This window comes from Oryzias latipes, chromosome 22 (assembly GCF_053564925.1).
Source record: "Oryzias latipes strain Hd-rR chromosome 22, Olatipes_Hd-rR_3.1".
NCBI lineage: Eukaryota > Metazoa > Chordata > Actinopteri > Beloniformes > Adrianichthyidae > Oryzias > Oryzias latipes.
Window position 1 is genome coordinate 4,564,588 of NC_136258.1, and position 24,371 is coordinate 4,588,958.

General features: G+C 45.5%; 1 protein-coding gene across 4 annotated transcripts in view; it reads left to right on the forward strand.

The window, feature by feature from the left end:
- ccdc88c (coiled-coil and HOOK domain protein 88C) overlaps positions 1-24,371 on the forward strand; it is a 59,428-nt gene that overhangs the window by 22,283 nt on the left and 12,774 nt on the right. For 2 of the 4 annotated variants that reach the window (XR_013653152.1, XM_023951516.2), the window contains exons 4-24: positions 3,470-3,539; positions 4,171-4,229; positions 5,440-5,523; positions 9,278-9,421; positions 10,701-10,900; positions 11,855-11,936; positions 12,554-12,712; positions 12,836-12,982; positions 13,153-13,303; positions 13,381-13,562; positions 14,901-15,038; positions 15,118-15,402; positions 15,477-16,274; positions 16,848-16,975; positions 17,059-17,200; positions 17,285-17,380; positions 18,598-18,759; positions 18,832-19,109; positions 22,758-22,901; positions 23,777-23,963; positions 24,035-24,180. Coding sequence is in view for 2 of the 4 variants with exons in the window: in XM_023951516.2 (XP_023807284.1) it covers positions 3,470-3,539; positions 4,171-4,229; positions 5,440-5,523; positions 9,278-9,421; positions 10,701-10,900; positions 11,855-11,936; positions 12,554-12,712; positions 12,836-12,982; positions 13,153-13,303; positions 13,381-13,562; positions 14,901-15,038; positions 15,118-15,402; positions 15,477-16,274; positions 16,848-16,975; positions 17,059-17,200; positions 17,285-17,380; positions 18,598-18,759; positions 18,832-19,109; positions 22,758-22,901; positions 23,777-23,963; positions 24,035-24,180 (3,782 nt within the window). In the remaining 2 variants the exon portion in view is untranslated. Of the gene's footprint in view, positions 1-3,469; positions 3,540-4,170; positions 4,230-5,439; positions 5,524-9,277; positions 9,422-10,700; positions 10,901-11,854; positions 11,937-12,553; positions 12,713-12,835; positions 12,983-13,152; positions 13,304-13,380; positions 13,563-14,900; positions 15,039-15,117; positions 15,403-15,476; positions 16,275-16,847; positions 16,976-17,058; positions 17,381-18,597; positions 18,760-18,831; positions 19,110-22,757; positions 22,902-23,776; positions 23,964-24,034; positions 24,181-24,371 lie in introns of all 4 variants that reach the window. The other 2 variants (XR_002872612.2, XM_023951514.2) reach the window with 1 other exon arrangement.

Sequence of the window (24,371 nt, forward strand, 5' to 3'; positions counted from 1 at the left end):
TAACGTTGGGAGTTGGGTCATCTAGACCCACTAGACAGTGTTCTAAACCTTTTTTCTTCAATGATTTGTGATCTTCACTGGTGTCCATGGATTACATGAAATCTTTCCACCTTTATCCACCTTTGTCATGGTAGGGAGAACACATCAATGGAAGGGCGGGGTCATTTTGACCCCACAAGATGGCACAAGGGTTAAGGGGAGCGCAGATGTGTCTTGCAGTTCCCCTGAGGCTCATATGGCCACCTTAAGAAATGCCATGAAAGTGCAACGTATCATTGCCGTGCAAGTGTTAAGTGTTTGATATTTGTGAGGAAAGTCGCACACTTTTATGACATATGGGTGATGCTGTCGTACGGCGTCGTGGGCCACACTTTAGCCATTAGTGAGGTGCGTCCACTGCTCCTTACGGACTGCATGCATGGGGTGTCTGTTGGATGCCCGTAGGATGCCCACACTAACTACACTGATTACGTCTGATTATCTCATTTGCAACAGTCAGGCTGCATACACTTATCACTTGAACAGCACTTGTGCAGTGCGCAGAATTTGGGGGGGTTGAAAAAACAAAGTCCACACGACACACCTGTGTCTCACCTACTTTGCCCTTACTTACCCTTGCGTGTTGTTTAAGTGTTTGCTACAAGCTGTCCTCTGCAGCTTGCCAGTGGACAAATTGTGCATGAATGTGGATTTACAGAGAAATCTATGACCTTGTTATTGTGTGTAGTTTACCTGTGTGCCGCTGAGAGGTCTGCCCTTTTTTTTTTGTCTGCAGGCAGCCCGTTTCCACCCATATGGGCAGCTGTGAACTTGTGACTAAGTCTTAAGAAGTGGTCAGAGAATGGATTGCTCTCTTTAGATCATAGCGTCTCCGAGGATTGCATGGTCCACTGTGTCATAGGCCTCTGGGAAGTCTACTGTATATATACAGCACCAGAACAACAGGATGTTTTACATGATCGGACACAGCAACATCATTGCAGTGATCAGATCCAAACCCAGACTAAAACATTTGTTCTAAACAAGACTGCACTCTTTGATAAACTTCTGTTTCTATCATTTTGGATCAAAAGGGCAAAGCAGAGAATATCTGTGATAGTTTCATGCTGCTGGTTTGGTTGGAGATAATGTCTGTTATTTACTAATGTCCCCTTTTTTTTGTCATTTATCAGTTGGTGCAAAAGACAAAAACCTCTTCACTAAAACATAAAGACATCTGGGAGTCATTTTGTATATTTTTTTCATGTTGTACAGTGTGTGTGTGTGCCTGTGTGTGTGGGTGTGTGTGTGTGTGTGTGTGTGGAGGGGACAGCTAGCTATCACCTTTCCTTTGTTCGCTGAGCTGTGTAACAGTAGCTCTGCTCTTTGCTGAAAAGCTGCTGCAGCTCTGTTTTTACCTGGTCTGCAGATGACTAAGCACACCTGAACCCATCCCCCCCCTTATAAAGGGTTAATGTACAGAGAATATTTACCTGCAGCCTGCTGTGTGCACCTGCAGCGACAGGTGTTACTGCAACCGACCTATCACTGCATCTCACAGCACATACGTCCACACACACGCAGAAAAGCCTATGCACTTTTTTGGTAAGATTGTGGTTGAAGATGTTTAACCTACTTCCTCGAAATCGGACAATAACCTTTAGTAACAAACCTCTTTTTGTTAGATGCCCTTTGCATTTTTCCCACTGACTGTGTCTGAGAACTGGACAGAGTGAGTGTGACATCATGCATCAAAACCAAATGAACCAACCAAACGAAGTCAATTCAGTAGTTTTTGCTACATGGACACCACCATATTGGAGCCAGGCATGGTCAGTAAGCAGTGATTCGTCTGAATCATCATTTCTATAGCAACCACCCTCACTCACCATCAGGAGTGAGCGTGTTGGAAGGCCACACCCCTACCACTTGAACGCGGGCTACACAAAATAGGAAAAACATGTTCAACGTTTGACGCAAGACCACCTATTTTAGTGAAGCATCTGATTGGTCCGGTTAGAATTTGAATAACTTGCATGAAAGAAAAAATATCCTGAAAATAAAATTAGGTTAATTAAAAACGGGTTTTAGAATAAGAATGTTTATTCTGACCAATAGAATGTTTATTTCTCTGTAGAGGTCTATGGGATTTTGGCTTCATGGAACCAGCGGCTACTTCCTCTTTAGAGTGCCAGGGTGGAGGGGTCACTCACACCAGTTTTTATGTACAGTGGAGCATAAAAGTATTTAGTCAGCCACGAATTGTGCGATTCTGTCACTTATAAAGATGAGAAAAAAAGGAAGAAAAGAAAAATCCAGAAAATCACATTGTCTGATTTTTAAAGAATTTATTTGTAAATTATGGCTGAAGATAAGTACAGTATTTACCATTCAGTGACGATGAACAATGCAGAACTAAAATATTTCTTTTGTCATCCAGTTCTGTGACTTTGTGCTCAGCTGCTCCTTCTGGCTCAAAGTTCTTGTTCTATAAATGATGTTCCATGGTTTTCGTTTTCGTTCATCTGCTTCCTCTTATCTTATCGCTGCACTCAGTAGAACTTAACCTACACATTTGTTTGACAACAGATGTTCCAACGTCTCTTTCTGTCATGTCAGAACCTACACGGTCATAACATAACCCTCCCCAAGCCAACTTTATCACAGAAACTCCTTTCCATACTGAAAAGTGTTGGGGGGGGGGGGGGGGGTCCACCTTTCTGCTGAGCTGCTGACCCTCAAAGCTTCAGCAGAAACGACCAGCTGGTTTTAGAACCAGAGCCTTTTCCCCTGAAGGTCCCTGAGGTGGTTGATCCGTCAGAGTTCAGGACTCCATGTTCTGCTGTAAAACCCGGCTTCAGCCCACACCGCATGTTCTTCCTGGATCCTCCGCCCTACAGGCAACTCTTCCTCAGAAAAAGTCATGCCGCAGACAGGATTTTGAAGCAGGAGCTGAAACCACAAACGGTCCACAAAATTACTGAGGTGCATGAGGGATTTTGTTTTCATTCATTCACTTTACAAGCCAGCCCACGTATTCCTGTTCCAGGTTGCTGGAGCCTAGCTAGGCACTGTGGCCTGTTCTCCAGTCCATCACAGGACAGACAACCACACTCATGTTAGTACCTAAAGTACAATGTACTTACCGATCCACCTGTGAAGCTTGTTTTAGGACTGTGGGGTGGAGCTGGAACGCCCAGAGAAAACCCATCCTCTACACAGACAGGATCCAGCTAGGTTTTAAAGCAGGCCCTTCATCTGTGTGAGGCAGGAGTGTTGAGCTCTACTCCTCCATTCAGACCCAGGTTTTTGTTTGCCAGCAGAGATGTCTGAGGTGTCACCTCCTGCTGTCCATCAGAACAATCGCAGCTTCAGGATTTCTTTGCTGCTCAGACTCACTCAATGCTCTCCTTTATTCATCCTTTAATAGTGGATTGTTTATGTTTATGATTCCTGTCCTGCTTCCTGAAGTTCTTCCTCTGTGTTAAAGGAGACCCTGCAGCAGCTAATTGTCATGCCCCTTCCCAACATCCTTTGCATCGCCAAGGACCCATTATCAGGTAACAGACTCAATAAAAGTCTCTTATTTGCCTTTTTGGCTCTTGTTCTTCAAAATGGAATGTTCTACATAATATAAATGATTTTTGTTCTTTATTATTATTTGGTAAATGTTTGTTTTCTTTTAGTTTATTTTTAGTTATTTGTTCATTTCCTTTTTTCTATTCATAATTTTCCTAAATCAAACCCACTGCCTTTACATCCAATCCTGGACTATTAAGAATTCACTGACTCCTCATTTTGGCTTCATCTGAATGACTTTCATCCTTAAAGTCCCACTCCACTCATCTTTTGATCTATTTTTAAAGCATTCTCAGTGGTCTTTTAGTTACCATTAAGCAGTTTATAGCCAAAATTCTAAAATTGGTGTTTTTTAGGATATCGTTTCTGCAGAGCGGCAGGAGTTATCTAGAAAGAAAGAAATCTGTATTTTTAAATCTCCTGATTCACAGTGATTTAAATAAACACACTTTTGAGCTTTATTTCTATAAATGTCCTCCATCATCAGAAAAATGCCACATATTCAAAACACCAACAATCCCCATCAGAGGGGGTCTTTAAAGTCTCTGGAGGGATAAGGGTCTCCTCAGTACCAGACTGAGATCTTCTCCTTCTGCTGTTTTCTTCTCCCAGCCAAGAGCATGGAGGAACTGAGGAGACTCCTGCTGCTCTTACTGGGCTGCGCTGTGCAGGTAATGCAAACACACCAAAGTCCCAGCCTGTTCACACACACACAGGAACACGGTTTGTCCCAGGGAATGCTTGTATGTTTGCATGTCTGAGCACGGGTCCAGATTGTGTGCAGCAGTGGAGGGTGGGGCAGGATGTGAGCAGGCTTTACACAGGCATCAGGACTGAGCCTCTGTTGGCTACTGAAGCCAGGCGCTTCAGAAGGTTCATGAACGTGTTCAGAACTTTCCGATGGCTCAGCTGGTCATCAGACTCATGTTGCTGAGGGGTGGGGTGGGGGGGATCAGGTCAGACATTTCCGGTTATGGGTGATCTGTGTATGACTGTCACCCGTACTCGTTTCCATGGGTTCCCTTCTCTTTTGTTTCCTCTTCCTCACACTCCTCATGCTCGTTCAACTAGTTTCAGGAAAAAGAAGGCCGCAGTGGAAGCCATGAATAGGAAGCTGGGAAGGGGGCCAAAGCCATATGAAAATATTGATGTTGCACAGAATAACTTTTGTCCCGCCCACTTAACCTTTCTACAACACACAGAAAAACCGTAATTTCCGGATTATAAACCGCTACTTTTGTCACACGCAGCTTATTCAATGATGCGGCTAAGTTATGCTTTCTTTTCAATGCATTTTTTCTACCGGCCACTAGGGGCGTTCGAGCAGGTAAGTAATAGTGAGACAGGGGGAACACGGTATATGTGTCGAGGAAGATGAATGAATGAATGAATGAATGAATAGCAGGAACAGACCCTCATCATGGAAAATGCAGGAAGAAATGCATATGACGCAGCTTTCAAGTTAAAAGCAATCGTTAAAAGCAGTGTGAAAAAATCCACCATCACCAAAGGGTTTGGAAAAGCCGGTCTGCTGCGTGACGGAGAGAACAGCGCATGATCAGGAGTGAATTTACCTCAGAGTCACAGTGACAACTACAACGAAGGAGAGACTGAGAGTGTGTGGTGAAGAATATCTGACGCTATTCCGACACTGAGGAGGAAGACTTCCATGGTTTCAGTGCACAGGAGGAAGATGAAGAAAGCTCTCAGTGACTTTTACGTTTATGTTTTTTAAACCAGTCCTGTTAGTGTTGGGTTACAGTTTGTCACTGTTGTGGAATGAAACTTCCTTGTGGAATGTGGAATGAAAATGTGGAATGAAACTTATATCAACCCGCCAGTAATAGCAGCGTCTTCTTCTTCCTGTGTGCGAATGCTCAGTGTGAGCGGAAGCAGGAGATGATCGATAAGATCAAACTGCTGGACATCCAGACTCAAGCGGCCATCGTCTCCCACATCCAAGAGGTCAGTGAAGCACAACAATCACACAAGAACACTCACAACACACGCCACTCACGGCTGCACATTTGACAGCGGCAGTCTTTGCATTGCATTATTTACCGATTCCTTTTTAAAGGAGAGGCTAAGCCTGTTGATTGAAAGAGAAACCAAAAAATAAAGCGGTTCAACTGTCCCACATAACTGTAAAACTTAAGATGTCCATATCAGGCTTTCCTGGCCCAGATCCAATTCCTGGATATTTTACGTATCTGTCGATACCGAGTCCCGATCCGATACTTTAGTATCACATTAGAAAAAGGAACAAATACAAAATAAACACTTCCAAATTGCCTCCTATTTTATCTTATTCAACTTATTTTATCATGTACACTTAAAATTTGCGCTTCTGTTGGAGATAGTTACCTATTATTAGTAAAAGCAGTGCAAATGTAAACAGAAATATGAAATAAATAAAAACAACAGCTTAAATTAAAATACCTAGCTGGCATATAAACAAACAAGCAAATAAAAGTGCAACAGTGTCATAAAGTAATGCCAGTAATATCTTTTTTTTTTAAGTGTACTCTAAATTCCTATAGGGTTCTTTTCTGGCTTAACCCTTTTACAGCAGATCTGTCACCGGCGATACTTAAAAACCTTCTTTAACTTACTGGAACTCTTTGACCGTTTCCACAAGCAACAAAAATCAACTGATTCTGAAGCAGAGACGAGCGTGTTTTTATGCTGCTCCTGCTCAGACTGCACTATTCCACTGAGCTTTACTGTGATTTTGTAATTTGTTTCACGATATGTAAGTGAGAAGCGTCTTATGTGGTCAAATTGTACTGAGAATAAAATATAGATCCATCTCCTGATTTGGGTTTGAACTCCAGTTTTGATCTGTCTGAAACAAAGCGATTGCTTTCTGATCAAGTGGTTAAACTGAGAGATCCCTAGAAATTATATTACACACTTGTTTTATTTACATGCAAGTCAAAGAGGCCTTCGTCACATGCACCTGTAGAGGGGTTGATCCATACAGGTGCTGCAGGTTTTTGGGTTGTCCGGGCTCCTGGAGGGTCTTGGAAAGGAGCCGCCTCATCTGAAAGGAAGAACAGGCGTGTCTTGCAGTTCCCAGGTAAAAATGTGTTTCAATTGAAGAGCTTGTAGATTTGATGTGAGAACTTGTGCACCAAAAACCTGCATCTGTGTGTGAAAATCTTCTGCTGTAAAGTTTGACAAACCAAATCAGAACTGACAAATTCCCATTGCATGTGTTCACTTAGAGTTACAACCTCCAATCTGTGATAACAAATGTGCTTCTGCGTGTGCGTGAATCTGCTGCGCTACAACTGCGCTCTGACTTCTGACACATTCCTTGAGAGAAACTTGTGTCAAAACTGATGTGTGTCCGAAAATGGAACAAGGAGGGGAGGGAGGGTTAAAGTAGGGTGGAGTCAACCAATCAGAGTGCAGGACTCAGAAGACTGGTAAAGTTAGAAAGATGTTCACAGATTCGGACTTCCTGCAAGTCACAGGTTTCTCTCAAGGAATGTGTCAGAAGTCAGAGTGCAGTTTGGTGCACTTGTGGTTTACGCCAGCAGATTCACGCAGAAGCACATTTGAGCGTTGTAATCACAGATTGGAGGTTGGAACTCTAAGTGAACACATGCAAATAGAAATGTGTCAGTTCTGATATCGTTTGTTGCAACGGAGTTTTAGGGCCAGTTTACAAAAAAAAATATGTTAATTAGATTTTTAAGTCGTGAAAGAAAAGTCATAACTGTTAAATTACGAGATTTTAAATCGTAAATTTACGACGAAAAAAAAAGTCCTAGATTAAAGAGGAAAAATCCCCAAAGTTTTGCGTTTATTGGAGCCTAGCTTGAAGAGGAAATATGTGGAGCTTTTTGTGAAGCTTTATTTCCAGATAGGTTTAAAAAACAGAGATTCTGAACCTTTTGCCGACTCAAAATCAGATTATTGTCAGTGGAGCTGTCTTTCTGGGGTTCTGTCGGTAAAGCAGAGTTTCATCTGTAAAATAAGGAGCTCAGAGACACGTTTGGGTGTAGAGGACCACTGCAGCCTTTATTCTCCTTTTCATTCACATAACCTGAAGTTCATTTGTCTCATTACGTCATCAACCTGTCATCCAAACACCAATGTGTAAACAGTTACACATGCCCCCTCCTCCAGATGAAAAGTCCTGTTTCAACATAAAACAATAAAGAGGAATGAAAATAGTCTGTTACATTATCATTAGAACGTTGAAAATGCCATAAAAAGTGTTGCTCCTCAGACGGAAGCGTCACACAGACGTAGAGATTTTGTCTTTAATGGAGGAAGAAAGGATTGAGGTGGAGAGCTGCAGGGACACCGACGTCTTCATCAACGGCTGCAGAGATCCTGCAAACCACCCATCAATAAATAAAACATTAATAAATCGTGAATCAAACAAATGAGCTTCCAAACATTTGAACGTTATCAATAAACATTCAGCTCACCTGTTCCATTGAGTTTAGTCGGTCTGCTCTGCTGCTGCGTGGCGTTCACCTGCTGCTCTGTATGCTCACTTCCACTTTAATCTCATGTTCTTTTCTTGTAAATCTACGACTTAAAATCTCATAATTGTACTTTTTTTTTTTGGTGGCCCTAAAACTACAGCAGAAGATTTTTACACACAGATGCAGGTTTTTGGTGCGCAAGTTTTCACATTCTATGTTACAAGTTCTTTCATCAAATCCACAAGCTCGTCCATTGAGACACATTTTTACCTTCATAAGAAAGCCACCCTAGGGGGTGCCATAAAAATGAAATGTACCATTTTTGTGTGTGGCAAGTGTATCATAGTTTTTTGTAAGTTACACACGCTGTCATATTATGTCCTTACGGCACACTCTAGTCATTAGTGAGGTGGGTTTACTGGCTCCTTACTGAGCGCGTGCAAATGCTGCACACAGTGTGCAGGTGATGTGTAAGTGCCCAGAGGATGTTCACACAAACTACACTCCGCTTTTTTGATATTTTTGAGTTTTCTAACAGCCAGGCTTACCACTAATCACATAAACAGCACTAACAGGGATCGGGGGTTGAAAAAAGGAAAAATTCGTACTACACGCCTGCTTCTCACCCTCACCTATTCTTGCATGTTGTTTAAGTGTTTGCTATGCAGTAGCATGCGGAAAAAGTGTGCATGGACTCTACGAGTTCACTGCCTTGTCTATGATCTTAAAGTTTTGTGTGGGCCACCTGCGTGTCCCGTGCAGGTTTGCCCATTTTTCTCCTGCAGAAGCCCGGATCCACACGGAAGGGCAGCTGTGACTAAGGCGTAAAGAATCATTCATTGATGTGAGAAACGAGCAGCGTAAACACACGGAACAGGCTAAAGCTGCGTTCACACCGAACCTGATTCGCGGGTCAAGGGGGGGTCCAGTTTCTAAATTCAGTCAATGTACAGGTCAGAGGTCCTGTGGCGTGATTTAAGCGGTGGGTGAGGCATCTTGGCCTGGCAACCGTGGGCGTCGCTGTTCAATTTTGACCCCGTGGCGTGTCAGATGTTCCCATTTCTGAACTTCGACACAGATCAGGGACGCGTTCAGGCCCCATACAAGTGGGGGCACTTATATCTGTTTTCAATAGAACGCTTTTTACATAACCAAACATGAACTGGCTTTGGAATAGAAAGTTGACAGGTTAATCGTAAACGGGCAGAAACACTCCTAAACACCCCAGTCTTCCACCACAGCCTGTTTTAGACTAATGCTGTTCAACACTGCAGGTGACCCACAACCAGATGAACGTCCTGGACCTGTCCTGGCTGGAGGACGGGGCGGAGCTGGGTCCTGAGGAGCTGCAGCCGCTGTCCCGCACCATGGCAGCCTCCTTGCAGCAGCTCATCGAGGAGCGAGACAAAGCCGCTGAGGTATGGGAAGGCCAGACCACAGCCACAATACCGAGGATCTGGGCAGATCCACCACTGTGCCTGCTTTCCAGCATGTCTTGCACAGATTTTCTTGGATCAGGTGTCTTTAATCAGTTGATCAGTAGCAAGCAGAACAGAGAGCAGGAATCTGAAAGATTAGGGTTGAGCAGCTGTGATGTTAGTTTTTAAATCCAATTTACAAAGTTTCTTCCAAACTCTTGTGACCATCAGACTGCAAAGCAACCTCAGATGACTGAGACATGACTGTGCAAAAAGCTACACATTCTTGCTAACAACTATGTTATTTCACTGAGCTAAAACAGCTAAAGCAGATCAGAGATGTGAACAGTGGTTTGATGGAAAATTGGAAGTGAGCAGCGTTTTGGGTCACCTGCAGAGGCTTGATGCTGTTAGAAAATGACAAGACAAGCATCTGAGGAAGAACAGAAAAGTTTGATCTTGGAGAGGGCAGAAGAACTGAATGCTGGGAAAAGGAGATGAAACATGAAGGAGGACGAGATGAAGATTGGGATATTCTGTCAGAGATGAAGAAGAGTTAATGACAGGATAACCTGTGAAGCCAGAGTTTTCCTCTTTGTCTACTGATGAGGATTTATGTATTTTTGAAACCGTTTTTATATTTACATTAAGTCATTTAGCAGACACTTTTACCCACAGCAAAACACACCCACAAAAAGGTTTCAGTGTGTTTGCTTGATGTTTTAATACCCAGAAGAATCAGTTTGTCTCAAGCTGAGAATTTCCCGACAGCAGATAATGTGTTTGTTGTTTACAAAAGGGGTTTATACAAATACACACCTTGCGTGTCAGAAGATCCATAAACCCCTGTTGTAACAGTAAAATGTGTCCAACACAAGAGGCGTTCAGCTGTGATCAGCTGTTGGACAGGAAAAGTAAAAAAAAAAAAAGGATAATGTGTCTTTTCTTGTAATAAATAATAGAAAATGGGAGAAGAAGCTGTCAGAACATCAGTGCTGCTCTTCAGAGGCTCCAGCAGATTCTGGCCACTGAAGCCACATTTGGCAGACATGGAAGCTCCAGGAGTTCTTCAGAACGACCAGAAATAAAAGCTTTAGCTTCATCTTCTTATCGCTTGTTTTGTTTTCAGTGAAATGTTGTTTTCTTAGAACGGTCTTCTATTTCTATTGGCTCTATCCACTAAAGTATATCGACACACCTGAGGGTTTTTAGGTGCAGATTTTGATCGTTGGAACCAAACTACAGATGACCTTTTCTAACATGCTACCCTGCCCTGCAGATCATTGTGGATCTGACTCAGGAGAGGGACTACCTGTCCAGCCAGCAGCCCCAGGATGGACGCAGGGGCAGCGCAGAGCGGGGGCTGCATGCTGGGGGTGGAGGATCAGGGGGTCCTGAGCTGATCACTGAGGAAAAGCAGCATCTGTCTGTTGAGTTGGCAGACGCCAAAGCCAAGCTGCGAAGATACAGACAAGACCTGTGAGTTCTTGGATCCCACAGCAGGAGCCACCATCGCATGTGATTCATCACGTTTGGATCTGTAGAAAATACACATTTGGACTAAGCAAGCAGCTCTGCTCCCTCCTTTATGTTTCTGGGATGTTTTAGTCATAAAACAAGCTGAACCTTATTGTACCGTCAGCATTTGGCGGCTTGTTGTGTCTTCTACCTATTAATCTGGAGACAAATAAGGCAGAGAACTCTCACTTAACTACAGCAGACCCACTGGCTCCCCGATGGCACTGACACATCATTTACTACACACATCACTTTATGTTTTAGCGCCCTGTGGATACGGGCTGTCAGCGGATGAAGAACAAGGTGCGCACGACATTTTAAGATCGCAGACCCCTCGCTCAGCCCGCCGAATTAAAACGTTAACGCAGATTTTTTTCCTACGGGCATGCTGTGGGCACTTAACCAACATGTAAGGGTAAGTGAGGGTGAAGTAGGTGAGATGCAGGCATGTCGTACATATTTTTCAAGTCCTGCACACTTAGTGCATTAGGCTGCACGCGCTCCATGCTACGGATCAGGAAATTGGACTATCAGAGTGTATTTTGTGTTTGTGCGTGCAGCGTTGGTACAGAGTCGGTTACTCGCACCCCACCGATGGCTAAAGTGTGGCGTAAGAGCATCACATGACGGCATCACCCGTGCGTCATCAGTGTGTATAAGATGCATGATCCCAATAAATACTTCACAATACACTTACAACACATACAACACATGCTGGACGTTCCATTTTTCCTTTAAGGTTTCCGTACTGCAAGACACACTTGATTTCCCCTTAAGATGCTGGTGCTCCAGTCTACGATCCTCCACTGGACCAGAACCCGTGGAGGATCGTAGACTGGAGCGGCAGCATCTTAAGTCATCCCCAGACGAGTGCGTGCGACCAAAGCCTTAAGGAGCGTCTGGTTGTGTCCACAGGGAAGAGAAGACGGAGCAGCTGATGGATTCAAAGCATGAGGCAGAGCGTCTGGATCAGGAGCTGCAGAGGCTGAAACAAGAGGTGCAACCGCCACCCCCACCTCCGCCCCCCACCCGGCTGTCCTGTCAAAACAAAGAAGCAAAGTCCGGCTAATCTGATGTCATCCATGAGTGCAGATTTGAAACAGTCACGTCCCAAATATTTTATTCGCGTCCACATTCTCTCATCAAACAGCTTCTGTTTTTTTTACACATCTTGTGGTGATTAAAGCACCATGGAAGGGACCAAAGTCACATTAAAATTCTGCCAACATTAAAAGGAGAAATGTAGCTAAACTGATGGAAGATAACAACCACACAAGATGAAAAGGCTTTGTTGCACCTTTCATTGATATAATTTAATAATCTTATTTAAAACAAAACAAAAAATACAAACATATGACCGATAGAACAGATACTTGTAGAAGGGGAATTCATTTGACTGACGGCAGTCAGACCTGAACCACACTGGAGGAGAACTTCATACTCGGAGAGTCTGATCTTCAGCAGAAGATCGACCTTCATCCACTGATCATCCCCTCATCTCTGTTCAGCTCTTTGTTCTTGTTTAAGAGGGTGCACTTTGTCTCTTTGACCCCATGGTGACGCAATGCAGGGAATTTTTGATTTCCACATGACTCGTGTCTATGTGCGCTCCAGAACCAGCTCTTGGCCGGCGAGGCTCGGTCCATGCGAGCGTACCGGGATGAGGTGGACTCTCTGAGGGAGCGAGCAGCCCGCGTGGACCGGCTGGAGGCGGAGCTTAGTCGATGCAAGGAGAAGCTCCACGATGTGCATTTCTACAAGAGCAGGGTGGAGGTACGTGTGCAAAGCGAGTACCACCTGTGAACGGAGGACCAGGGGGGGGGGGGGGGGGGGGGGTTGATGTTCAATTGTGTAGTTATATCTGAAAAACACAACACGTGTGTGTTTGACATCCAGGAGCTCCGTGAAGACAACATGACTCTGCTTGAGACTAAGGTGTTGCTGGAGGAGCAGTTGGCTTCCTCCAGGGAGCGCTGTGATAAACTGCACACTTTGGAGAAGGACAACCTGTTGCTGCAAGCTAAAATCAATGACCTGGAGATGGTAGGCACTGCTGCTTTTTGGGTTTTAATAATGACATTTCATCTGCAGATGAAAAAACTTCAGTCTGAAACAGTTTCTGCTGGGCCTGTGAGGAGCTGCTTTGGTTCAGTGACACCTCTGATGTGATCTCTGGAATGATTGAACCCTTCCGTCATGTCGATCGCTAACAGGAAAGAGACAGTGAGCGGCGCAGGCTGGAGGAGCTGCTGGAGGAGAACATGCTGCTGGAGATCGGACAGAAACAGAGCATGAATGAGTCGGCTCATCTGGGCTGGGAGCTGGAGCAGCTCTCCAAGAACCACGATCACAGCGACACGGAGAGTACGACAGCTTCTGCCCGTCCCGCACCGAGCCGGCCGTCTGCTCCGGCACCAAACTGTAACCTCTGTGTCCTGCAGCCCGCAAGTCCCTGGTCCAGGAGCTGAACGAGTGCGTTTCCAGCCGCATGCTGAAGCTGGAGAAGGAGAACCGGGAACTGCAGGCCTCCATTGAGAGGCTGAAGGAGGAGAACCATGTCCTGCAGGAGCAGCAGCTGCACATGCAGAAGCTTGATCGAGAGAAGCAGAGTCTCAACAACAAGGTGATCCTGAGGAACACGAGCCTTTAGCTGCAGCTCTACACAAACACCAGAAGCTGATGGTGAAAGTTAATGATTACGTTTCTCAGTAAATATTTTCTATTCAACTAAAATTAAGCTGCAGAACCAAAATCCATGTTATTTTTTTCTGTCTTATAGAAGTCATGTTAATTGGTTAAAGGTTAGGCCAGCTGCTTTTTCTGAACCACATGAGGCTCTCTTGCAGCTCAGGGAGTTGGAGTAAACTACTAGAGATTGGGCTCGAGATGTCCCCATCAGATTTTATTGACCCCGATCTGATGCAGAGTCCCAATCCGATACTTTGGCAACACATCAAGAAATTTTTTCTAACAGATCCAGATTATCCCCAAGTTTTGTTTTTATCAACTTTCCGTTATCATTTAACACTTAAACAGAGCCCTTCTGGGGAGCGGCTTCAACAATCAAGTGAAAATTGGGCATCTATTGACTAGATAAAAAAGCTTAGCTGCCTATTGAACGTTTTGATTAATTATGATCCATGCTAACATAAAAAATGACTACCTTTTCAAATCTTTGTTGTAGCGTGAAAATGATGATAATTCATGACTATTTGATATCAGTGTAACATTTATTAGTTGTGGTTGTTTCTTAGAGATTAGTGATTTCTTTTTTGAATCCCTTTTCGCAGAGCTTGCACTTTGTAGACGTTCCCTTGGCAGCCGTCCCTCAGTTTCATTATTATTAAAGAGAAGTAATTTTGAATGCCTTTGAAGACCTTTGTTTTCATTAAGCAAACCAGTCGGGACATTTGCTGTCAGTTTTACAGTTATTGAGCCTGGAAGTCCAAATCTGTGAAAATCCTGCTAACTTTATGAGCTGTTTTTGTGTGCTTCATGTTCTGCTGCACTTTACTACAGTTAAATGCTGTGATCCATTCATGATATGCAGACTTCTAGTAGAGAATCTGTAATAATAGACTTGAAATATGTAGCGCTGATCATAAAAATAAGAAAAAAAATGAATATCTGATCCATGATCAAAGTGCACCATCTGAACCGAAAACTACCTGAACTGATTTCCAATCACCTGATCAAATCTGTCTAAAAACAGCTTTGTGTTCTGCTGCACTGTGGTGGCTACTGCAGATGAGCAGCAGTCTCCTTCTGTGATCCTAAGGAAAAGTCTGCTTGAAACCTTTGTGCTTGACTGTTTACTTGTTTGTCGTCTGTTGTTCGACAGATTTCAGGACGTTTGGTGCTTTAAAGCTGTAAACTTGTGGGAAGTTGGAAAACTGAGCTCCTTCCCTAAACACAGTCAGGTCCTGATGGTCCTCATCATCCTATTCTGACTTTCTCTAAGGTGGAACGTCTGCAGGGATTACTGGACCAGGAGAGGCTGACCAATCAGGATATGGAGTCGCTGGGGGAGGAGCTTCTGAAGGAGAAGCAGAGTCTGGAGCGGGAAATGCATGCTCTGCGGGTGGAGAAAGACCAACAGGTGGGTCTCCTACACTCACACTCACATACAGATGCCATGCAAAAGAGAGTAAGGATGATCTTGTTTGGTGACCGATCAGATTTTGGAGCTGGAGAGTGAGAAGCAGCACCTGTCGGAGGCGGTGGCCTCCCTTCAGGAGCGCGCTCAGTCCAACAGCGAGGCCAGGGTTCGGGAGGTGGAAACGGAGAACCGGCTGTTGCACCAGAGCATCACCGACACCAGCTCTCGCCTCAACAGCTTAGAAACACAGTTAAAGGTTGTAAGCGAGGAGTCAGAGAGGCTGAGGGAGCTGGCAGGGAGATGCGAGGAGGCGGAGAGGGAGGTGTCCCGCTTGGAAAGGAGCAGGGAGGCTCTGAACAGAGAGGTGATCCCTGAAACTTCTCCTTCAGTCCCCACAAGAGGCTGTTTGTTGAGCTTTTCTCTGGTCTCACTTCTCAGGTCGAGTCTCTTCGTGCGTGCAGCGAGCACTCGGAGGCTCTGGAGAAGCAGGTGACCTCCTTGGAGCAGGAGGTGCACAGACTGAAAAGGGAGGCAGAGGCAGCGCAGGAGGAGCTGCAGCAGCAGTCCAAACAGCTGGCAGGCAACAGCCTGCTGTCAAAAGAAAACCTGGAACTTCGCTGCTCCTTGGAAAACCTGCGCTCCTCGTCCAGCCTCCTGCCTACACTCCAGGAGGAGCTGAAAAAGGCTCACACCGAAACCCAGGAGGCGCAGAGAGCCGCAGAAAAGGCCAGAGAGGAGGCACAGGGGGAGAGGAAGAGGGTAGAGAGGCTGGAACTGAACCTTTCAGCCCTGAACCAGGAGAAACACCGCTTAGAGGAGGAGCTGGAGAGGAGCAAAGAGGAGAGGGCAGAGCTGCAGGGGACGATTAAGGAGACACAAAGTAGAGAGGAGGAATCAAGAAAAGAAGTGTCTGAGCTGAAGGAGGAGCTCAGAAGAAAGGAGGAACTGGAGGAAGAGAGGAAGAAGCTGCAGCTGGACCTGGAGCAGTCAGAGAAAAGCAGGAAGCTCCTGGAGAAGGAGAGCTGGAAGATCCGCACTGCCCTGGAGGATAAGGAGGCGGAGCTGGAGGAGAAAGCCAGCAGGTTGGCCGTGGTGATGAAGGAGTGCGGCGCCCTGAGGACAGATGTGGACAGGCTGAAGGGAGGCGCAGCCAAAGCCAAGGAGCTGGAGAAGGAGAACAAAGAGCTGCAGAAACAAGCCACCATCGACAAGAGGACTCTGGCCACTCTGAGAGAGGTATCTGTTTGAAGAAATAGCCTAATATTTGGAGTGAAGACTCCTGTTTTTAATTAAATACAGATTCATAGTATTTTTAAAAATACATATTTATTTTTACGATACTTTTGTTTATATATATATATTTTTTTTTAAGTCAAAGGCTCTTCTTCTGGTTCTTCACTGGCTCTTTTCTGCCAAACCAAACCTTCCAAATACATTTGTTTTTTCTTAACTTAACCAGCTCTGGGGTTCGGAGCAGCCGCTTTAAGAAAGTCGTGGACGGATTTTTGACACGTGACCCACCGACATGTGTCAAGAATGACTCAGAAAGTAAAACTTCCTTCAGAATCAGATTCTAAATAAAACTGAAAAGAAGTAGTTTGGGTTTTATGTTGCCGTCACAACCAACTGTCCCATGGACCGGTACCGGTCCGCAGCCCACAGGTTAAGGACCACTTCCTGTTGCTTGATGACTTTCAGATAATCTCAGTTTCCACAGCCGTTTCTATTCAGAAGAAGACGTCGGGCAGGATTACACCTGTGCAAAGCAGCAGTCCGCTCTGTGTGAAGATGTGTGTTCTGTGTTTGCAGGATCTGGTGTCGGAGAAGCTGAACGTTCAGCAAAAGAACGTTGAGTTGGAGAAGCTTAATGAAGAGCTGGAGAAAATTGGGCTGAACACAGAAAAACTGCTCCAGGAGGAGCATTTGCAGGATGACAGGTGGGTCCAGTCTGCTGTCTACAGGAAGTCTTACACATGAATCTATCTAGGGGGGTAATTGGCGTCTCCTGTGCACCGTTCAGCAGGTACAGGCTGCTGCAGAGCCGTCTGGAGGACACGGTCCAACAGACCATTAAGCTGAAGGAAGAGAAAATTTCCAGTTTGGAGAAGAAACTTGAAGATAGCAGCAGACTGATCGCAGCTCTGCAGGGCAAGCTGTCCACGGTGGGGGGCACTCCCAAATCCTGCAGATTTTCAAATGAAGAGCAGAGCTTCACGCAGGTGTTTGTATTCTCCCTGGGTCAACAGCAGGGGGAGGGACCGCTGCAGCGCTCAGGCGAGGACCGGGACTCCACGACCGAGCTGCTGCGGATCAAAGATCACCTCATCACTGTGGAGAAGAAGGTGGGAAACCCCAGAAACATCCCCAGGGATTCATCTCTGGACAGAAACCATCAGGATTTTAAAACCTATTCTACGAGCCTCAGAAATGTGGACTTTGACATGACCAGGGTTAAAGGCAGCCTTTGGAGTCATACACCTAGCTGAGCTGCAGACACAGCCGGGATCAGGAACCATTTGATGGTTTAACCCCCAAACCAACACCTTAATGCTGAGTGTCAAGCAGCGAGGCATTGGGTCACATTTTTAGAGTCTTAGGTTTGACCCAGCCTGGATTTGAACTTCCGTCCAGTCACAGGGCAGACACTTCACCACAAGGCCACTGAGCTTTAAAACCACAGGTCTGCTTAGACCAGAATCTGTGAATCTGCTCCATCATAGCAACCAAAGATCTGTTTAAAAGTCGTTGAGCCGCCTTTGGATTAGGATTGGATTAGGGGGCGTTAAAAACCTCATCAGAGTCTCTGCAGGTCTCTGCTGTGTTTTTGACATCTTTGTCTTCAGACATCACTGCCAAAAAGGAAAAACAGCGTCCTGCGGCAAAGACTCAATCCCACCAGACTCCCCAAATCTACAAGCAAATGGGGCGTGTCCCCCAGCGTTAAGGTCCCTCTCCAGTCATCTGTTGGTCTATTGTAAAAGTGTTCTCAGTGTTCTTTTCATTATGATGATGCCATTTTTAGCCCAAATCATAAAACCTGGGACATAGTTTCTGCAGAGCGGCAGGAGTTCATTAGAAATTCCTTTCTGAGTTGCGGGCTGGACTGCCCCCATTTCCTGTCAACTATCCGTTTACATGCTCTCCCAGTAGCTTACAGCCCCCTGCACCCCAACCTAACGTTACTGGTGCAACAAAAATGGGGACCAGTGTTGTAGCTGTCCAGCTGTAGTGTTTTAAACCAGATACCAGCTCAGACGAGGAAAACAAAGATGTACATTTGTTTGTTAGATTTATTTCATCCGCTCCCAATTCATGACGATTAGCAGAAATAAATACTCAGAAATGCAATAATTTGTGTGAGGAAATAGGAGTGCCTGGGGAAAACCCATATATGACAAACTCCACACAGAAAGGACCCTGGCGGGATTTGATCCAGCGCCTCCTCGCTGCGAGGCCAGAGGGCTAACCACTACACCTTTGTGCAGACGTGGCCAGGCGTAGTTTTGCTAAGTTTTTCTGTCAAAGATCTTCATCACAGTTTCAGCATGTTTTTCTGCAGAACGCCTCGCTGCAGACAGAGAGCAGTTTACTGAAGGAGCAGCTCAAGCAGATGGAGAACCAGAACTCCTCGCTGAACAGCCAGATGGCGGCGCTGCAGCGACACACCAGCACGCTGCAGGAGCAGAACTCGGCTCTGCACACGCAGACAGCAAAACTTCAGGTGCCGCTGCCACTCAGGTGCTTCCTCTGCTTCAGCCACGGCTGCTCTGACCTGTTCCTCTCTCTCTTTCAGGTGGAGAACTCCACCATCTCCTCCCAGAGTGCTTCTCTCATGGCCCAGAATGCTGTGCTGCAGGGCCAGGTCAGCGCTTTGGAGACTGAGGTGGAGTCCTGGGAGCGGCAGCGTGAGGAGGCATGGCGAGCTCGAGAGAGCATGCTGAGCGATCACGACCGGCTGCTGAGTGTGCATGAGAGGCAAGCGCACGAGTACGAGCAGCTGATCAGCCAGCACGCTGCACTGAAGGGCAAGCAGAGGGCGCTAGAGAGCGAGCACCGGATGCTGCAGAGCAAGTGAGAAACACACACACAAAGACATTGACAATATTAAATGTGTGAAGTTTTTCTGTGGTTAAAAAGAAGTGATTTGAGGTTGAAATGAGCACCAACGCTGGTGAAGAGTCGCAGAGTCCCGTCACTCGGAGCATTTCTGATGCAGCGTAGCTTTCTGCAGGTAAAAATGCTGCTGAAGTCGTGACAGCCGAGAAGAGGAAGACAAACGATGCTCTGTGACGGTGCGCAGGAGCAGCTAAGAAGTGTAGAGAGGTTGCTGGTTAGACGCTGGTTTTCCGTCTGGGTTTGGTTGGTTGGTGCTTTCCAAACTGTGTGTTTTAACCCTTTAACACCTCGAAAGCCTTCCTGGCCGTGGAAGCCTGAACCAGACGGTTGCTCCCACAACGTGCACACTTCAAAGGCCGTTAACCCGCTTATACCATGGTCACTCACTAGAGAAATAAATATTCAGTCAGGTTTTAGTCCTTTACTGTTGTTATTTTTTCAGTTTCTATCGCTTTTTTCACAAAAGCAGACTATTTACCGTGTTACCGTGACAAAGCGCCGCTTAGCCGGCTGAGGCGGCACCGAAAGAGTTATATATGCCGATCATCACGATGGGTTTAATAAAGCATCAGTTCACCTCTGATGAAGCTAAAGTTTGTGACCAGAACTTCTTTTTTAGGTGCACACTATCACTGTCTATTATCACTTTTTAATCCACACCCAGCAGCCAATCAGAATCAAGTATTCACCCAGACCATGGCACATAAGAATGCTATACCCATTTGAAATTTAAAACCATTTAAAATCAAAATTTGATTTTAAATGGTTTTAGTGAGAAAAACAGGCCAATTGAACATGAACAACAAGTTTTGCATGTTAAAAGTTAGATTGGACAAGTGTAAAACTATTCACAACACAGTCTTTGTCTCTAATTGTGCAAAAACAGTGCATAAACTGTCAAATATCTAGAGAGGATTGTTGGTCACACAGGGCCGTTCTCTCCTCCTCGGCTCCTCAAAGGCCGTGGTGATGCTGCCAGAGACGGTTTCTGTCTGGCTGCAGGCTTAGGCCCACATCACAAGTCTCACACTTCCAGGACGTTCTCTTGGTGCAGAGTTCACAGCATCAGTGGGAAAAGGTTTCACCTGGTGATGGGTTTCCTGTATTTAGAGGTTGTTGGACACCTGAGGGATCCATCAGGGCTCTGTGTCTGTCTTCCACCTTTGTTGATGTGGCGAGCAGCTTTGGTCTCTGACCACATCACCAGAACCTCCAGCATCCCCACCTTTCCATCACCTTTCCTCCTTCTCTGGCCCTCCAGCTAGCACACGCAGAGAAAATACCATCCCAGAAAGGAAGTGACTATTTAGATATCATTTTTCAAATATGTGCGGCCAGTGCAGAACTGTTTGTTTGGTCACGTTAAGTTTAGGATTAAGGGATGGCGCTTCGTTCTGTGACGAGCACATAAACAGAACAGATCATGTCTATGACACGGACGCTTTGTAGCTTTTCAACTTTTTATTACAGCTCATTTGATAGTTTTCATGAACAAACAAGGTTAGAAAGTTTGTAAATCTTTGCTTTTGTAGTTCACTGATTCTTGAGCGTCGCGACAAAACATCTTCCACACACAAAAGTCCTTTTTAGGGCCTTCTTCACCAGCTTCTCCAGTCGCTTCCTGTCTGCTGCCGAGATTCCGCTGCACCAGCAGACCGCTCCATAAAAGATGGCTGATGCCACCACAGAGTCATAAAAAGTCTTTAGGAGTGATCCCTGCACTCCAAAAGACATCAGTCTCCTCAACAGGTAAAGCCTGCTCTGTCTTTTTTGTACAGTGCTTCTGTATGGTGTGACCAGTCCAGTTTATTGTTGAGGTGAACACTTGTATGAATCCACTCTCTCAATGTCCCTTCCTTGGATGTTCACCGGTGCTAATGTACAGTGAGTGTGCCTGCGAAAATCCTTGGTTCTCCCTGCATTAATCTGGAGGTAGTTCTGCTGGCACCAGTCCACAAAGCTCTGAATCAGTTCTCTATACTCTCTGTCATTGTCATCCGTGATTAGTCCGACAACGGCAGAGTCATCCGAGAAACTCTGCAGGTGACAAGATGCTGAGCTGGACATGAAGTCTGCGGTAAAAATGTATTAAGTAATAAATATTTGGATTCGGCGGCTGCAGTTTGAACAGCGAAGCAGACGAACTCGGATGTATCAGTGTGTGTCTTGGTGTGGTTTAGAGGCACCGACTATAATAGTCTGACTGTTTATTTTTAGTTTTGGAAATTCAGTGAACGGTTTCGGAAAAGTTGCTTTAAGGCCCAGAGCGCTTTACACTCACAGTCCACATTCACACACTTCAGGAGAACGGTTGCTTCCAGCGCGGGGTTCAGCGTCTTGCTTTGATGCATGGGCGGGCAAGGCAGGGATCGAACCTGCGATCTTTGGATTAGAGGTTGACCGCTCTACCATTGCCACCCCAATTAATGAATAAGTAGTTTAGTAAAAATCTGTGATTAAAAACATATTGGGTAGAACGTTGATCATGTGCTGTTGTTTAGTCCTCAAACATGATTTATTAAAGATAGTTTTAATCCCTCATAAAGTTCATGCTAATTCCCTCCTGTGCATTTCTTCATGTTTTGAGTGACACATTTATTTTGATTTTTCCCCGGTTAAGCTGTTTCCCCGTGGTCCACGCTGAACGTTAGAGCTGCCAATTAAAAAAAAACTAAGAAGTGTTGAGTGAAGTCCAGTTAACATCTCCATGGTGATGCAGATCTTTTTACGCCTCAGAAGGTTCTCATGCTTGTGCACACAAACACACAAACAGGGTCTCGCACTTTTGCTGCTCCTTCAAGTTTCTCGTCTTCTTCAAAGCAGGAAGAAGTCACAAATGATTTGATCTCCTTTTAGACCGTCTGTGCGTGGTTTTTGTTTGCTGTTGTGTTTTTGCTGCTGCAGGGAAGTCTTCTCTGATCAGACTGCTGCCTCCAGAGGAGTCAGGAAGCAAAGTGAAACCTATTTCTCCTTGGAGGTCATTTTGTGCTGCTTCTATGGCTGAGAGCTCAGAACGTTTGAAAACAGTTCTGTGCAGCGCTGCCACCTGGTGGACAGAGGCAGTGCTCTGCACAAAGCATAGACTGTATATGAGAACTGGACTGGACAGGAAAAATGACTTACTTCAGGCTCCAACCAGTTGCCATTTGGAGCCTGACGACATCAAAAAGCAGCAAAAGATCCGAATGAGTCTGAGTCATTGTTTCTATGGCAACCACTCTTGCCAATCAGGAGTGAGCCTGTTGGAAGGCCACACCCCTACCACTTGAAAGTGGGCTACAGGAAATCTGTCAATCCGATGTTCTGAATGTTCGACGTGAGACCACCTCTGTCTGATTGGTCAGTTTATAACTTGAATAACGTTCACTGCTGAAAAAATATCAAGACGAAATTTGTTTTAACAAAAACATTTTAAAAACAGCGTCAGAGCAGGAAAGGTTATTCGGACCAATAGAATGACGTCTATAGAACAGGAACTACCTGTTTAGAACGGCAGTGGGGGGGTCATTCAGTCTAGTCCATCCCAACCAAAACTCAAGTTTGCTCAGGACTTCAGGTTACAGATGATGTCCACAGACTTGAACCCGTCTGCCGGTTTTAAAGGTGCTGTGGACTGCTGCAGCTGAAAGAGAAGTGGGAGGAGCAGGAGGGGCACGGCCAGAAAGCAAAGGAGGAGCTGAAGCTGGAGACCCAGAAAAACCACCTTCTGCAGCACGAGAACCTGCAACTGAAGGCCGAAGTGGACAGGTATGTGGAGAGGCTTCAGCTCTACATCCAGAAAAGCTCTCAGCATTCCGGTGTTTTCTGTGGAAAAAGTGGAAGCAGCTGTTCCATGCTCATTTACAGTGCATGGAAGACATGAATGACGTTGACAGATCTGGATTATTTATTTTAAAGAGCTCTACCAAAGCATCAGCACACACGTCTCCATGTCTGGGTTCCTGAGATCATTCAGAGATTCTCCCGGTACGGTGAGCTTCACCGTGTACTGCAGGAGCTGCGTCTGAATGACGGCGCTTTCAGCCGTACTCCTGACTCAGTGACCCAGTTTGATGACCTGCTGTCAAGGAGGAAACCAAGGAGCGAAAAGATTACAATGAAAATAGAAGAACTTTTTATTATCGTCTCCATACAAGTAGGAAAATTATTGTAAAGTTCAGATTTTCCTTCGCTGAGTTCCTCATGGGCCAAAGCTGAGTCCCTGATTGGCTGATGTGACCCAAATTTGTCAGCAAAGTTCAGATATTTAAACTTTTAAACGCCACACAACGCCTGAAACGCACTGCTGGTGGACCGCTGCACCTCGCCTGATGCTCAAACGGGCCACAGGACCTCTGATTGCGTCTGTACATTGACTTTGCAGCTGTTCGTTCAGTGAGGATTCAGCTTTAAGCTTCTCTTTCCTCCCTTAAAACAAAGTTACTGAAACATGGAAGGGCAGGTTTGGTTCATCATATGATGAGTTCCAAGAAGTTGTCTCCAATCACATGAGAGATGATGCACATTTTGACTTTAGGTTAATGATTGGATTCCCAAAGGAAAACGACCAGAACGGATCAGATGTTCTCTTTTCTGCCTTTATCTCTTTTAACGCTTTGTCTCTTCTGCCTGCTTCTGCGTAGACTGACAGCGATCCAATCCCAGCACACCGCGCAGAACGAGGGCCTCCACCAACGCATTAACGAACTGAAGAGCTCGCTCAGCTCAGCGCAGCTGGACGTGAGTCAGTGGATGGCACGCTATGACTCCCTGATGGAGCAACACCAGGGTCTGGATCTGACCATGACCAAGCTGGACAACCACTGCGAGGTAAACCGTGCTGCGACCTGCAGCTTGGTAATTAACTGGAACAGGAGGCATTCACCCTCATCTGTGCCCAGCTGCTGAGTCGACTGAAAGGAAACCTGGAGGAGGAGAACCACCACCTTCTGAACCAGATCAACCTGCTGAGTCAGCAGAACCACACTCTCCTGGAGAGGAGCATGGAGAGCAAGGAGTTGTACCACCAGGAGCAGAAGCTCTACATGTGAGCACAGACCACCACAAACTATGAATAAATGAATTCCAGAGCTGTTTCCTTAACTTAGTCTGAGCCTGAACACTGTTGAGTATACAGCTTCAGAAAGGCTGATTGGGCTTAATTTATCCATCTCTGGTTAGAATAAGTTTGAGTTTATCACATGGATGCAGACATGAGAAAGATATCATCATTCTTTC